The 17905-nt window shown below is 35.2% G+C and overlaps 1 protein-coding gene across 6 annotated transcripts in view; it reads left to right on the forward strand.

The window, feature by feature from the left end:
• Positions 1-17905, forward strand: part of zip (myosin heavy chain 10) — a 352102-nt gene that overhangs the window by 314581 nt on the left and 19616 nt on the right. For all 6 annotated transcript variants that reach the window (XR_011332669.1, XM_069828865.1, XM_069828869.1 and 3 more), the window contains 5 exons: positions 769-954; positions 1964-2158; positions 10604-10768; positions 13283-13492; positions 16247-16464. Coding sequence is in view for 5 of the 6 variants with exons in the window: in XM_069828865.1 (XP_069684966.1) it covers positions 769-954; positions 1964-2158; positions 10604-10768; positions 13283-13492; positions 16247-16464 (974 nt within the window). In the remaining variant the exon portion in view is untranslated. The remainder of the gene's footprint in view (positions 1-768; positions 955-1963; positions 2159-10603; positions 10769-13282; positions 13493-16246; positions 16465-17905) is intronic.

The following is a 17905-nucleotide window of genomic DNA, read 5'->3' on the forward strand; positions in this document are numbered from 1 at the left end:
GGTTTGCAGATTAAGCTCCAGCTGTGGTTAATGGTTTTTTTTTAACAGTCTTAAAAATTCGAGTACAACTTCCTTGAGAAGAAAAGTAAAGCACAATACTGAACACTGATTTACTGCATTAGAAGAACCATGCATGTATTTTTATGACTTACATCATATGCACATTTGTGCCGTATGGCCTCCTTTATTACTCAGAAATTCGACTGATCTAGTCCTCTTCATTTCAATGATTTCATTGCCCCATTTCTTCTCCCATTTGACTTGTAATAGGAAATGTTCATAGTAATATTATGGCAGTCATTCTTAATATTGCCATTCTTGTATTAAAATTATTAATTTTGTCATTCATACATAACAGTGACATAATATGTAAGCTAAATTAATTCAATCATTTTCCTGCCATAGATCCTTGTCTCTTGTTTTGTCATTGTAGTTCTGCAGAACAGTATTATGAAGTCTTTGGTGCAAAATGAGAAACATATACTGTAGAAGTTAATGAAACTAACAAATATCTTACATAGCCAATCTAAGAAACTAACCTCTGTCGAAGCAGTATAAATTGCTTTGAAGTATCGAAGCAGTCTGAATTACTTTGAAGAGGCTGATATCTTCAAATACAAGTAAATTTCATACATTCGCAAAATAATTTATACAAAATAAATAAAATAAAAGTAATAAGAATAGAAAATATTTTGGAATGTAATTTATATCTGTCTGAAGAATTTATGCATTTTTCACAGTTTTCTGAGATTTGTTGTGATTTTATAGGACATTGAGGCACTCCAACGCCAGGTTGAGGAGTTGCAAGCAGCCAATGACAAACTAGACAAATCCAAGAAGAAACTTCAAGCTGAGTTGGAAGATTCAAATATTGACTTAGAAGCCCAGAGAGCGAAGGTTCTGGAATTGGAGAAGAAACAACGCAACTTCGATAAAGTTTTGGCAGAGGAAAAAGTAAGCAACAGATCTTAATATGTATTTATTCCTATTGAGATCTGAGTTTTAAATCCAGATTTCTCTCAGATACATATTTTATTAATTACATTTTGAAGTTAGTGCAAATTCTGCTTCCCAACTTTGGTAGTGGAAATAATATCTAGAAAGATGAGAAAAAAAAGAATATGCATTTGGTACTAATTAAGATAATTTTCGAGCACATTCGCTTCTCTTATACTTGGGTTACTCAAAAGTGGCAGATAATTGGAAGAAAATACTTCTCCCTCTACTGAAGCAATGCATTGTCCCCTCTCCTCACCTCTTCTTCTTTTTTTTTCTTTATTCCCTCATTACAATTTACTTTCTTGCATGCTGTTACCACAATGTCATTTTTCACAAGGTAGCAACATGGGAAATATTATTTACATAGAGTGCCTTGCAATCCAAGTTACCATGGCAGTAACTGAACAGACGCTACCTATATCAAGTGTTCCTAATTGGTGTGGGCAAGCAAAGAAATTTAAGGAGGTGTTTTATTTGGTTGTAGAGGTGAAAGAAAGCAACACTCAAGGAAGATAGTGGGAATTCTCCACTATTAATTCACTTGAGTGTAGTTTAATTCACCATTGCTATATATTAATTTTTTTTTTCTCTTCCTTTTTGTGTCTTTCGTCATCTTACATTTTACTTTCTTTCTGTCTACGTTTCTTTTCCAATTCTTCTATCTTTCTTTTTCCCCCATTCATTCCTGCCCCTATCTATCTTTCTTTTTATTTTCTTTTATTACTTTCCTTTCCTCCTGCCCATTTTTTTGCTCTCTCTACTTCCTCCCTCCCTCCTTCTTTCCCTCCCTACCTCCCTCTCTCACTCTTGCATTCTTTATTGTTTTTCTTTTTCCCTTTTTTTATTTGCTTATCATTTTCTTCCTTTCTTTATATTTCCCACGCACTCGTTAATGAAAACTTCCAGCGCTGATGTATTACTGTCACTTGAATACACATTCTCAGATTTTGTCTGTGATTTGTAGGCTGTGGCAGAACAGATTGCACAGGAACGTGATGCTGCAGAGAGAGAAGCACGGGAAAAGGAAACGAGAGTCCTTTCCCTGACGAGAGAACTCGACGAAATGAACGAGAAAGTGGAAGAATTGGAGCGGGGACGACGCCAACTACAGGCAGAGTTGGACGAGCTGGTTAACAACCAGGGTACTGCAGACAAGAATGTGAGTATATGTAATTGAGCCATAGGAAAAGGTAACCCAGTAAAATAATGTGTTCAATAGTATTGGACATGTTTAATAAAAAACAAAGCTAAGTGGTTACCATGTTTGCCATTAGGTTCAAAGGTTGCAAATTCAGACACAACTCTGTTTCAAATGGTAGTGAGAATTATTAGCATGGCTTTCTTAACAAGAGAAAAATGTACACCTAGGGTTCTGTGGTCCTGTGTTATTGATTTTCAGCATGTAACAGTAACCCTATCCTTCCTTGACTTCAAGAGTAACAAACAGTATTACCGTAAATTGATCTTTCCTTATTTATATATATTGGCTATCATACTAACTTGCACTTTATCAGTCAGGTTAATTAATTTACTTTTAAAAATGCCTTAAAAATTCTTGATACCAGCAGATTATTAGACATTCAATACTGACCAGTAATTTAGATACAAGCAAACAACCACACTGACCAGCATAAAAACCAACAACACTACGTGAAATATCATTAGAATCAATATGAAATATCATTGAAAGAATTCTTCTGTGTTCCCACACATTCTTCTGCTGAGACCAGTATTTTCTTCTCCCTCTTGAGGGATTTCCCTTGTCAAAGATTGGTTTATGACTCTCCTATCCCCCTCCAGTAAGAATCCCAACCTGTTGTATGTAATAGATGTCCTTTCCAATTAAATGTGAGGGTTGCTAATGACTTTGCACTTAACCGTGGTCACATCCATTGTTATTACGTGGTGGAATTGCATTTTTGGCTTCATTCTCGGTTAAAACTGAATTTTGTTACGTAACATGCATTTTAAGTTCAAAAGAAGCTGCAAGACATGGACAAAGTATGTTCTGTATTGATTAGATGACTTTACTATCGAGAGAATATTCTAAGGGTAATATTCAAGCTTTCTCTAGAAGTCTGAAACAGGCATCAAAAGAGAAATATCTGCCAGGAATGCTCAGTACTGAAACTTGATGGGATTACGATGTGTCTCCTGTAGAAGTACGAAAACATTGCAAAATTGAAGACTAGGGGAGAACACTCATATTTAGAAGCCCAGAATCCCTTGCTGAAATATCAACATTGGCAAGCAAGCCTGTTGTTTATATTTTATTTCACATAGTGTTGGATTTTTATTACACTGGCCAGTATAGAATTAAATTATGAAGTCAAACAACAATTGTATATACAAAGTATTACGATATAATATTTGAAAGAAAAGAATAACTTACTGACTTCAGTGGACTGCAGCTGGCATAATAATTTGGCCATGTTCGTTATTAAAAGTTTGCTTGACCGAAGTAATTATTGGTACAATTGACTGATATTTACTTTTTCAGTAAGAAGACACTTCGATAAGGAGCTAGGACCATCATTATTAACCTTTATTATATTTTGATTAGCTTTATTTGACACAATAATTGCATACCGTATATACGTGAATACTTTGCGTTATCAAATAATCTGCACACCCTAATTTTAGGAGATTAAATTATGTACTTCAAAACTAAATAAAATATCAATTTGTTCATTGTTCTATATACACTTTTAACACTTATATAATCACTGCTTAACTTTATAACTTCTTTACTATGTTAATATGAGGAAGTTACCTGGCTGACTAAACGACATTTCATACAACTTGAGAGGATGCGAAGGTATTTCTTTCCCCTTCTACTTGCCCTGAGTCCGTCAGTAAGAGACCGGTAGCTGTTACCTCTTATACCTGCACCCTCCGAAGTTGTACACACAAGAAAATAAAATATTAAATAAGTACATGAGTGGATATAAAATACAGTGATAGATGTTTGACAATTACATGGTTGAGTATAATTTAGTGTTGTCCTTACAACATTTTCAACTAATAATTATAATAAGGAATGTTAGTTTGTATTATAAAGTCGGGGGGGAACGACACAGTGCAGATTGTCCCGTTGTGTATGCTTTAGAGTAGCAACTAGCGGTGGAGAAAACATTTATCTGCTGCTGTCAGTAGCTTTTTAATGTGCTAGTTGATATAAACAATAATAAAATGAAATACAAACGCTTAGTATAAACTTTCGAAATATAAATTACCGGTAAACATTTTCAATAATAAGAATTTTCACTATGTTCAAAGTCAATTAGTCGAACGTTAGTAAGATAGACAGTAGCATCTTCCCCTTCCTGATGGTAAAGAGTGTGAGTAGAGGGGAAAGCCTATCAACCAAACTGAAATGGGGATTAGTTTAGAAGTAATATTCTACATTTTGGACAATGAAAAATATCACTTCGAAACTAGTCAGCCAGATAAATTCCTCATATTAACACAGTAGAGAAGTTACAAAGTTAATCAGTGATATGAATTTTTTTTAAGAAATGCGTCATTATCTTCACATGCTGTTGTAGAAGCATTCGGGACTCTACCTACAGTAGCGATAAAAAAAATGCGAATTACAATTTTTATCTATTTAATGTTAATATGTGCAATAAAATATTAAAGTCAATAATTAATGCTCCCTTACCTCTGTTCATCATAACTTTTATCGTCATCACTAGCAGAAGAATCAATGTTCTCATCACCATCTTCCTGTAGAGCATCATCCTCAGTTCCGTCAAGTGAATTCGTGATACCGCATTTTTTTTTTTTTAAGGATTTTTCCACCAGTGGTAGAGGAATGGAGTCCTGTGTACAATTTACCCATTCATAAATTCGAGTCACATCCAGCCACTTGATTTTTCCACTCTATGTGAACTCGTGTTTTTCATCAGCCATCCATGCATATATTGCTGCTTTGAATGGTCAGTTTATACACACATCTAATGGCTGGAGAACGGATGTTAGGCCTTTAGGTATAATCACCAAATCAATTCATTGATGATTCATAAGAATAGTTGGAATCGCAGACTGGGAAGAATCGTTAGAATCGATTCGTAATATTTAAAGATAAAACACACATGTTAGGTCAATTATACAGTGTTCATAGATTTGATAAGATACATTAAAGATTATATATTACAGTTATACTATGAACACTAATAAATACAATAAAATTATTAAAGAAATTAGTAATAGTCAGACATGTTTCGGAGATGCTTCTCCATCTTCTGTGACTATTTACCACGACGGATGGTTCAGGTGATCGAACCGCGTCCTTTAAGCCAAGCAACAATGTGGTTCGATCACCTGAACCATCCGTCATGGTAAATAGTCACAGAAGATGGAGAAGCATCTCCGAAACATGTCTGACTATTACTAATTTCTTTAATAATTTTATTGTATTTATTAGTGTTCATATAACTGTAATATATAATCTTTAATGTATCTTATCGATTCTTAATGTATGATTGAATTGTTGGAATCGACTTCTGAAAAAGAATCATGTTGCCCAATGCTATAGTAAAACAAGATCCAGTGTTTGCGGTGAAGCGGTACCAACCTTATTTCAAATAATGCGCGCACCCCAGTTTTTCTTTGCTAAATTCCGGAAAAAAATATGCACGACCTATTTGCGTATATACAGTATTTTGCAACAAGTTGAGTGCACTGTTAGTCACATAGCTAGTGTCAGCTTTTTACACAGGAAACTGAGATCAAAGTTCATGTGTAATTTGTTGTAGTTGACTGTTGGGTGGGGAGGGGGAATAAATCTTCTTGGTTACTCTTGTTTCTCGTACAATCATTTCATTTATTCCCCTTTCTCACCTCATGAGAAAGTGCCTGGCCTTACTGTTGTATGTGGTGATGGTGTAATGTCTAATCAACTATTTACAAAAAAAAATTCAAAAGAAAGAAAAGAAAGTTGTGCTCTGTATATATTTTTGTCAGTTTGTGAACTTAGAACAGTGCACTAAAAACATTCTACTTGCTATAAATTACTTACGACCATAACCTTAAAATTCAGAACTGGGGAGTCTCAATAGATCGATGGTACAGACTCTGAAGATAAGAATTTGATTCTGGTTGAAGACATAATATCCATAAGTTTCTGAATTTTACTCTTTCATATCGAATGAATATTGGAAGTTGACCAGTCACTTTCTCCCATTAATGATACCAAGGCACAGAGACATATACCTCCAAATAGCATGTGACCAGAACAGTGTTCACCTTTGCCTTTCTTCAGAACTGTTCATTAAGACGACGTATCAGTTTCATCTTGTTACCTTTATCTGGCTAAAAGAAACAGCTTTTATGTTATGCCTGTAAATAAGACACGTGCTTTGTGTAAATATAGGTTTATATTCTAAGGAGTTTGAACAAATAGTTGTATAGTCACATCAGCATTCTTAAGAAATTATCTTTCAGCTTACTACCGAGTTTTTAAAGATAATGAATTGATAACATTACCACATGTTTGTTTATATGAATTAGTGCTCAAAGAATTCATCAGCCTGTGAGGATTAATGTTGAAATGGTATCATTGAGGTGTAAGAAAAACGTTAAAAAGATTTGTTCCTTTACGTATGAACTCATAATTGATTTTAGGGTCTTATACAGGACGTTTCAGTGACTTCATTAACAAATTTTTTTATGGTGTTAAAGGTGTTCAGTTTGAACAACTTTCATATAGGAACTAATATCCAGAAACATTCCATTTGGTACTTACAAGCCTTGATGTAGTTTAGCATCGAACTCAGGGCCAACTTTCTGAAGTTCACTTATCAGTCAATTTTCCATGTTTATGTTTATTCCACACGTTTGAGTATCTCATACTAGGCGGCGTAATTGTTATTCTTGTGAATAAAGTAGCAAAATTACCTATAACTTACCCTGTAATGTCTTGCTATCACTTGGCAGTTATGGGGAAATCTCTTCTTCCATTGAGAAGTTACCTTCACGTTTAGCCATGGTGTCTGTGTCGTAAGTCAGCTGGTTTACATTTGGCGCCTGCGTTAATGAAGAATTTCCATTGTTGAGTGACAAAGAATCTAAATACAAGATACTCCATACTCCCTCTTCCCATTTGATGTCGTAACTTAAACAATGTCTTGCTAAATACCGGCTGAACATTGTTTAAGCAACGGAAATTCATAAGTAACTTAGACAATATTTAGTTAAACAGTGTCAAAGAGTTTAAATCAGTTATCATTTCTGCAATCGGCCAAAAGCTTTTAAGTACCAAATGGAACATTTCTGGTCATGGATTCCTGTATAAAGTGTGTTCATATTTATTACCTCTACCACCTCTAGAATTTGTAACAGTCACTGAAACACTCTGTATAAGACAGGTCTTTATGTGTAAAGTTATGAATCATAACAAAAAGTCACATAATATCCACAGTTTCTGTTTAAAATTGTGGAACTAGAATACTAGCATGTGATTAGATGGTTACATACCTAATGCATTGTTACCTTCTTAGCTGGCTTCATAGAATCTTAACTGTTTAGTAATAGAATAGTAACGCATGCATGTTAACACTTGTCTGTTTCTTCTTTCCTGTGCACCACTCCTCTCAGGCAGAGGTAAGACACTTGCCGTCTTGTTCACTTCTCTAGTGAAGCAACATCGGTTGTTTGATTAATCTTTTGCCTCTCATAACAACTTAGAGTTTAAATCATTTCTGCTTACCTGAACTAGATGTGCTATATTCCTAGATTACTAATAAATGAATTTCAGTAATAGTAATTTAAATAAGAGGTTATGGACGAACAAAGCAAAATTTATTTAGAAAGTTACCCAGAGAGAGAGAAAAGTTACATCAGATTGTTGGTAAAATTAAGAAATTAGACGTTGTATCTGAATAGCTTTGGTACAAAAACAAGATCGAAAATACCGTAAATTGTGTATAGCCTGCTCGCCTACAAAACTTGTGCTCTCCAATTGCCTCATTTTGATGATTCCTGTATGTATTTTGAACCTGTTTCGATTTTGCTGGGTGGGAAGGGATTATGAGTGAAAGTCGAATTGACTCTCAGCAGTAGACCACTGACTGGAAGAATCTCACTTCAGGGCCAAGGAAAGGTGGCAGAATGTCTCTGGATTCGTTTAATCTCGTATAAAATGAAATACCGGAACTTTCTTGGATTAAAAGGAGGCCTCTCTCATAATATGCGTAAATGTCGCATAGTATTTTTACAGTTACAAAGAGAGGGGAGTAAGGAGTTAGGATCCTGATCCAGGCTGTGCTTGGGAGTACATTTGAGCCCAGTTGGGTTTATTTTCTGGTTCACTTTGCCCCTACACCGAGGTTTTCCCCAACTGTAAATCGAATGGCAGGTAATCCGTGATGAATCCTCAGTCTCATTTCACTCTCAACCAATTCCACCGACGTAGATAATCTCGCAGTTGATACAGGGTTATTACAGTAGTTAACAATTGAAGAAGAAAAGAGAGGAGTAGAACTGGGAGGGCCTGGGTTACAGCTCTGAAGAGTAGGATTTTTCATCATATCATAACTTGTAGAATGGCTCTGGGATACATCCACTCTCCACTAACGACTCTAAAGCTGAGTCTTAAGTCATGTCTTGGTGTACAAGGTGGCAGGAGCACAATTCTGATTATATCACTTTATAGCAGGTCCAAGAAGCATGAAAGTTGCAATTTTACCATAAGAAGGGGTAATATAACAACTGTTAAAATTGATATTAACAATGGTTATTAGAGGAGAAAAATTCGCTCTGGTGCCAGGGATCGAACCTGGGTCCTTGGTTCTACTTACCAAACGCTCTAACTACTGAGCTATACCGAAGTTCAATCCTCAGCACCAGATCGAATCCCTCTCCTCCAGTGTTTTTCCCTTTGTGGCCTTACTCTGTGTTGACAACTGCCATTATACAAAGAGTGCACTCAATTGAGTGACTTGGTGGCTGGGATTCCACAGTATATATGTACTGTTGGGCGAAGAATCTACATAAAGATTAATTTTTAGTCGTACAGAATTTATCTGTTATGGTAACCATGGTTATTAGAGGAGAAAAATTCATTCCGGCTCTGGGGATCGAATCTGGGTCCTTGGTTGTACTTACCAAGCACTCTAACCACTGAGCTATGCTGAAGTTCAATCCTCAGCACTGGATCGAATCCCTCTACTCCAGTGTTTTTCCCTTTGTGGCCTTACTCTATGTTCGACATATATGTTGACATATATTAAGTCAACTGCCATTATATATTAGCTTTGTTCATAGAACAAATACAAAACCATTTGATTTAATAGTCTACATGCACACGCACGGTTGGCAACTGTTGGAACTAGTTAGCTTTTCTTTATCCTGTATGAACGAATATCAAATAGTTTGTAAGAGGAAGTCCTGGTAGCTGTTTTATCAACGGAAATAGTGCTGCTTGGTGGCATATCTACATACTAAATAGTTGGCGGATTTTCATTTATCATACGAATTCACTTAATTTTCAAGCTAATTTGTTTGTCTATGGTGTAAGGTGTACTGGATCTAAATTAAAATGGAAGTGGAAGGCAAGATAACCAACTTGTATTTTTTGTCACAGCCTTTTTTATATTATTCTTTGATTTGGAGAAGATTATGGTAGTACATAGATGGCAGTGAATCTGCGTGTGCATGTTCTGGCTAAACGTTTTCTCTACTGTCAGAAACTGTTCCAATGGTTAGATAATAGTTTTAAATTGTTTGAAAACATTGTACAAACAACAAATTAATATAGTCTGCAACTATCATCTTTGCTACTATGAACGCGAAAATGGATATGCGAATGCTTCTGATCAGTGGCAACGGTTTCTTACTGTACTACAAAGAAAGTTATTAACAAGCAATATACTTCACTTGTTAATCACTCATTTACAATACTACGTAATGGTGCTATATTGGGGAGATTTTATTAGTCTGGATAAATTATGTTTTAATATACTATAGGTGGCAAAAGTTAAACATGTTACAGTATTCATAGTACACAAACAATAATGTTGCTTACACTGGGGACTTTTGTGCTGGGTCCTGTAGCTTGATGTGGGAAGTATCTGTGTTTCATAAATGCATGATGTATTATCTCCGATATCCTGCTAGATTCTCATATGCAGAGTGAAAGAAAACTGATTGCAGTAGATAGCTATCACAAAACCAAAAAGTAGTAAATTTTGCGTTCTATAATAAGTCGGAATTTTAATGTTCCTGTAAGAATTTTACGTGTCTCCTGTGACAACATTCCACATTGGATACAATGTATAATTATGTATTTACATCCCCTCTTTAATTTCTCTTTTTCAAAGGATGATTCTCCCTAATATCCTTGGAGAAGTTTTTGAACATCACATGTTATAATATGTATTTCATGTTCTTAATGAAAAGTGAAATAGAGTTGATATTTGAAATGAAATTAGATTATGACAAAACTATATCAGCTTTCACTCTCAATACCTGGAATTGTTAATGGTTATATTGTAATATGTATATATGTGTAGTTTGGCATTTTTTAAGTAAAGAATTTGACTCTTCTTAGTTAATTTTTATGAAAACATGTTAACAGTAACATTTATGTACTTTGTATCAGGTTCATGAGTTGGAGAAGGCAAAGCGAGCTCTGGAAAGCCAGTTGGCGGAACAGAAGGCTCAGAATGAAGAACTGGAAGATGAGCTGCAATTTACTGAGGATGCCAAGCTGAGGCTGGAAGTGAACATGCAGGCATTGCGTGCTCAGTTCGAGAGAGATCTGCAAGTGAGTATATTGTTTCCATTGCAGGTGTGCATGGTATAGAAACTGCTGTGAAGGAAATTAGGTAAATAATGTAAATCGTAATTCGTAAAATTTCATTGCAAGAAAGGAACCAAAGATACTTTATATTATAGTTAGACAAAGGCCAAAGTACCACTCATAGCTTCCATAGCCCCCCCCCCCCCCCCCAGTAAGGAATGAGGAGCATATCTGCATTCCCTTGTGACTCGAGATGCGAAACAACAACAACCAAATTTCTTGGCTTAAAAATCGATAATGTGTTAAATTGGAAAAATCATATTAAAGAAATTACGCCCAAACTAAATTCAGCATGTTTTGCTATTAGATCTATGCAAAAGATAGTAAATATCAATACCTTAAAAACAATATACTTTGCATACTTTCACTCGGTAAAGAGTTTTGGAATAATATTCTGGGGAAATTCCACAGATAGTAACAGTATATTCCTATTATAAAAAAGAATAATTAGAATAATAGTAGGTGCCAAATCTAGGGAATCTTGTAGGACTATTTTCAAAAAACTACAAATAATGCCATGGCTTGTCAGTATATCTTTTCATTAATAATCTTCCTCTTATGTAATCATGAAAACTTTGTGACTAATTCAACAGTTCATAGCATAAATACACGTCAAAAAAATTACTTTCATACTCCATCGGCAAGTCTATCGTGCTATCAAAAAGGAGTGCGTTATATGGCAGTAAAAATTTTTAATAGCTTCCCTATCGATATAAAAAATGAAACTCAAAACATAAGGTTATTTAGGGCCAAATTAAAGAAGTACCTAATTTCTCACGTCTTCTATTCTATAGGTGAATTCATGACATTCAATAACTCTTCATGAAATTGATACTAAAACTTTGTGTTTTACTAGTAGACTATATTGTAAGTCTCTTCTGTATATATTTCATCTAGCCTGTGACTGTAAATTAAGACTTTATAATAGTATTAAGTTTTTTGACTTGTTCCATATTCTAGCTGTGAAGCATTGTATGAATACCATAGAATGTTAATAAATGCAATACAATACAATATAGCTTTAATTTTTTTGTGTTTATAGTATAAATATTCCTTTTATAGCATTCATTTTAAACTCTAGTATTTATTAGCTAAAACCTGTTTTGCTATTTTATGTATTTGAGAAAGGTAAATGAAAATAAGATATACAAATGGTAATGTAAATATCTGATAAATGTTATAAACTGCTAAAAAGAAATGTATAGTTACAGATTGAGGACGACCCATTTTGCAATCACAGTATAACATTGAATGAACGTTTGTGTTCAAATTCATCGACAACTAGCAATTATTGTAATTTAAAATTCTCCAGTCGAAATATTACAGACAGTTGGTGTCTCCCTACACCTCTGCCTCAGAACGATATCAGAGTTATACTCTCTGCTTCACGCGCTCTGTACTTATGTTAGACTCCATAAAAACGTAATTCCCGGCCATGCCCTGAAGAACGAAACAAAATCTGAAATAGTAATATACGTTACAAGAGCGGTATGTTGAAGTTTTCATGTTCGAGGAAAAGTTTGAAAAAGCGAAACGTAGTTGAGCTTTTTCAATTTCCGAGAATTGAAAGAAAACATACCGCTCGTGTATCGTACATTATTTTGTGCGAAGATCGTTTATTACATACCTGAAAGAGGAATTTCTAATTAGTTGCAATGAAATCTCCATCTTGGTTTCTGTTCAATGACGGCAAATTTGCAAAACAAAAATATCTATCTTCAACATTGTTGCTTTAAAATGTTTTCTGTGTTTACTATACTCCAGCAGGCCGTGATATACGTCTGTTTTTTTTTCCCCCCCAGTCTATGATGAGTCTGGAATCTTGTTGATTTTTTCACGGCTTCCTTAATGTTAATTGCATCACGAATGCAGTAACTTTAGTGGAGTTGTAGAGTTTACTTAATTTTTGCAAATATTTAAAAACAATAATTAACAGTGCAATTTAGTTGAAATTGCAGTGGTAAGTTTCCAATTTATAATTATTACTATATTGAACGTCTCTAAAAATAATATGTTAAAAGCCTAAAAGCAGTAAAATCAATATGTCACTTAAGCGGTAAGAAGAGGAAAATTGTTATGTGTGTTAGGTTGGGAATACTGAATGTGGAATTTTAGACTTTCCGCGGATTGATTTTGTGCGGGAACTAAGTAAATATGCACGATCTCGCACAAAATTTATTTAAATTAAAATTAAAAAAAGATTATGTTTTCTTCTAAATCACTCGTATTTCAGTGAAAGCACAATCTATTTATAACATTATTTCGCAATGATGAAATTCGCTTCAAAGAGTTGCAGTTGTGATGAAATGTAAAGAAAACTGAAGGGAAAAAAAAGGACCAAAAGCTTGCTTCTAATTTTTATCGCATTTATTAAGTTAAAACGAGTGTACGTAATGAGATTATAGCAGTGTAATATAATCTGCATTGTATGGATTAAATGTGAATGTTCCTAAACTCTGTATATGTTGTGATTTTCAGGCAAAGGAAGAGCAGGCAGAAGAGAAGAGACGTGGCCTTCTGAAACAGCTTAGGGACTTGGAGGCAGAACTGGAGGACGAGCGCAAGCAACGAACCAATGCACTGTCCTTGCGCAAGAAACTGGAAGCTGACCTCAAGGACATGGAGCAGCAGTTGGAGATGCACGACAAGATCAAGGAGGACGCACTCAAACAGCTCAAGAAACTCCAGGTGTGTGATAGAAAAATAGAAATATTCGCTTAGTTTGTTCTGTGTAACAGATGAAAACAATCGTGCATAGTAGAATAGAATGCGAACAATGCAAGACAGCCCGAACCATTCAGCTTGGTTGGAGTATTTACTGGTTTCCAAGGTTGTGTTCCCATATTGGAAATTGTAAAATAGAATATAGCATAAGTACCGTATTTAGGAGATTATAATGCACACCTTTTTGACAAAATATTGTCTTAAAACTGGAATGCATATGATATTTGATGGCGTATTATTTTCTCACGCAAACATTCAAGACTCAAGATAATTACTGCATTTAAATAAATGCTTAATTTATGCTACGGGATATGGTGGGAAACCACATATGGAAACTGCTATTTCAGGTTCGTTTTTTCTTGTCTTTTGTGTACTTTTCATTCGTAATTTCATGTCCATTTTTTACAACAAACATTATTAATACTAATATTATTTTCATTTACGGTAATGACATAATGACACCCTTTTTTTTTTCTTTCATCGTGAGGTTTTATGTATACAACTTTCAACAATCATGCGTCTTCAAAGGTACAATCACACGTCGCTACTTTTGTAGTGCTGCAATACAAAAAACTGCGCAACTCTTGTACTGTGACGTGTGAACAACGGTGCAACCCGAAAAGTAGCGGCTGCCGAAACTGCTGCCCGCTACTTTTCCATGCTGCGCGCAACTTAAAAGTAGCGACGTGTGAACAGGGTTCTCAGGGTTGCAGCCGCAGCATTTTTGATATCGGTTTTGTTGAAACTTCTGCTGCGGTTGCAACCAGTGTTACCACCCAAATGTGCCAATGATACTTTTATTGTTTGGATATATTTTAATGTTAAATGTGATGAAAATAAATTATTTGTAACAGTTATTAAATACACAACACAGTCTGAGCATAATTGGAGACGATATAATTCATTTTTAAAATTTTCCGTAGCGTAGTTCCAAACAGGAGGGTTGCCAACATTGATTACGTGAATATACTGTTGGTTATCATTTAAGTATATAGGCGTTTTTAATAGCTTTATAGTAAAAATAATGTCAATTTCTGAATACTAGTTAGGACAGAAAAGCAAATAATAGATAAGGAAGCTTTCGCATGAGTTTCTTAATAATGCGAACATAACCACAAAATGTATATTGAGAAGTCAACATGGAGATGGGAACCTGCAGCATGACTGCGGCTGCAAAAGTAGCGCCTTGCGTGTGAACAGACTCACAACCTCCAGTTGCAACTTTTGCAGCACTCGGGTTGCACAGCCCGAAAAGTAGTGTGCAGCGAGCTACTTTTGGCTTACGTGTGAACACGACACGCAACTTTTGCAGCTGCAGTATAAAAGTAGCGCTGCAAAAGTAGTGACGTGTGACTGTACCTTAAAGTAAACCAAAAGAAATTACCAACAAATTGCTGATGAAAGAAACGCATGACGTTGGTCATTGTCAATCAGTGTTCTAACAACAACCCAGACCTGTTGACTGGAAGTTCCAGTTCTGATACTGCAAGGAAGGATGAATGTGATGTATGGCTAGTGGCAGGGGTGCCTTTATAACCTGTTGTGGTTATATTTTATTTTTCAGTGGTTTTTAGCATAGACGCGTATTATATCCGCCAATAATTTTTTTTCTTCTGGATTTCAGGATAACAAAATTTAGGATGTGTATTATATTCGAGTAAATATGATAATAACTATGAAGTATTTTCTGCAATACAGCACAAAGATGTTGCACATAATCTTTCTGCATATTTGATATGGAAGTATATACAGTGTGTCCCGTAGAATCACTACCACAAAGAAACCTGAATATCTCCTAAACTAATAGTGACAGAATAACTGGACTTAGATTTTATGTTAGAAAATCTCACAAGTTTTAATAGATCTCCACATGCGCGCCTCTTGTGGCAATATCAAGATGGTATTCTATCTCCCTCCATGTGTTCCGCAGCATTACAGGTGTGATGGAAGCACAAGCTACAGCTTTTGCACAAGTTGGATTTTGTATGATCTTAGTCGCAGTCTTTTATGGATAATGTTGTGAACAGTCGACTTTGGAATACCCAGCTCAGAACTGGCCCATCAAATTGATTTCCTTGGGCTGCTCTGAAATGCTTGCCTAACATCTTCAACTTTAGCTGCGGACACTGCTTTTTTGCCGCGTCCCTTCTTCCTTAACACAGAACCTGTTTCCAACAGCTGATTATACCATTTCACAATGGTATGACACTCCGGAGCATTTGCACCATATTCCTGCCTAAATCTTCTTTGCACTGCAATTGGAAACTTCAATTCGGCTAACCAATAACAATATTTCACTTTCTGCTGTACCGCTTGGAGAGTTTCTACATAAGACAAGATGAGAAACATATTTCTAAATTCACTGAGTGACGAGATATTTGTATTTCTTTGTGGTATAGTGTATACGATGTAAATATTTTCTGTATTGCAAATTATTTCATCTATTGTAGGTACCAGTACTATATTTCTTTTGTTACACAGATTTTCATTACTGCTATCTGTATAATTCTGGTTAATTTTATATACATAAAAAACTCAAGAATATAATTGGAGTGTTTGACGTGACAAACTGTAATCCATATACATTTTGAGTTAAATTAGTATTTATAAAGAGCTGCTTAGCTTTTTGGTGTCTTTAATGAGTCTGTCGAACGTCTCCTTACTACATCAAATTCTGAAGATGATAATAGTAGTTCATGATGCTTGATATGTTTACAGGTGCAAGCAAAGGATTCAGCCAGAGATGCCGAGGAAGCAAGAGCATCGAGGGACGAGCTGGCTGCTGTAGCCAAGGAGACTGAGAGGAAGCTGAAGAGCTTGGAAGCAGAGCTGGTACAGATGAGTGAAGACCTTGCTGGAGCAGAGCGGGCTAGAAGAGCTGCAGAGGGTGAGCGTGATGAACTCCAGGAGGAGATCAACAGCAACTCCAACAAGGGGTAAGTTCAAATTCTTGTTAGTAATATCTTGATATGCTCTTTCAAAAAAAGAGATTTTATTAAATAGCTATATACCTGTGTTAGAAGAAACTTCTTATTCTCTTCCAAAACTGACAATTAGACAGTTCATCTTGAATTTCTTAATCTGAATGCATAGAGCACTTTGTTAAGACTTGCAGTTCGTAACAATTGAAGTCTCAGACTGTGAGATTTGTTCTCTTTTTGTTGAATGCTAAGTTCCTCCGAAAGTAAATTTAGTGTATAGCAGAGGTAACTCAAAAGCTTTAGACAGTAGTCTTACATAGCGCTCTTGAAGAGAGAACAGTATTAATATTAAGTTGATTAAATAATTGACATAAAATATAGTAGAATATTTATTCGACATGTTGTACAGGGGAGTAACAATTTTAAGTCAAGTCATGTACAATAGATAAGAACACTAATAACGATAATACAGACCGAATACACTTCAATAAAATTATTTTCAATTGCATATTCTAGCTATTTGCAAAAGATCTTCATTTTGGATGTAAAGTTGTGGTTCTTGTTCTTATTTCCCTGTTCATCAGAGTTGAACAAAGTATCAGATGCATCAGCATCAGTAGTTGTTTGAAGAACTGTAATAGTTCGTTATCAATGGACGAAATATTGAAAAGAACCAACAAAAATTCCAGAAAATTATATTTTTGAGAAATATTTTTTTCCATCCTGTTGTACTTCTATTATATAGCTGTGTATTAAAATTTCACTAAGGTGTACGAGAAATACAAAGTGAATTAAGATAAGAAGTTCAAACATTTTTCAGCCCACTAGCCGACAGTTGAGCCTGCTATGGCCCAGATGTTCCCATGCATATCCATCTGAGCAAGCTGGCAGGGAAGAAAACATATTCTTAAATATATTCACTTCTTAACATAAGCTGGTGGACAAAGAAAAAGTGTATGTGTGCTTTCAACAAGATTCAGTGGTGACTATGGCGTGTGAATCTAAGGCTTGTAAGTTTTCCAAGATAGAGTTATTACAGATAATGTATAGCCAGCCAGCTCTCCCAACTTCAGTCCTTCTGATTTTTATCTGTGGGGAAAGTTAGAAGATCGAAAATAGTATAGAAGTCATACCCATATGCCAAGAAAGATTTAAAGTAAAACATTCACCACGAAATGTTATGTCATAAATTTCTGAAAACAAACTGTACCAAATCAACAGAAACTTAATCTGCTGATGTCAGCAGTGTGGTCAAGCAACATTTTCAGCACTTCCTATAATAAATTGAGTTTATTTAACAATGTGCTTTCTTTCCTGCCAATTTACCCAAAGCCAACTGCACACGGCAAACTGCTGGGCCACAGTGGGATTGGCTGCCAGTTAGTGGGTTGCGAAATGTTTGAACTTCGGATTTATATTCACTCTGTATTATTATGTATAATTTGCAAAGGACCTT

Source organism: Periplaneta americana, chromosome 6 (assembly GCF_040183065.1).
Source record: "Periplaneta americana isolate PAMFEO1 chromosome 6, P.americana_PAMFEO1_priV1, whole genome shotgun sequence".
NCBI classification, from domain to species: domain Eukaryota; kingdom Metazoa; phylum Arthropoda; class Insecta; order Blattodea; family Blattidae; genus Periplaneta; species Periplaneta americana.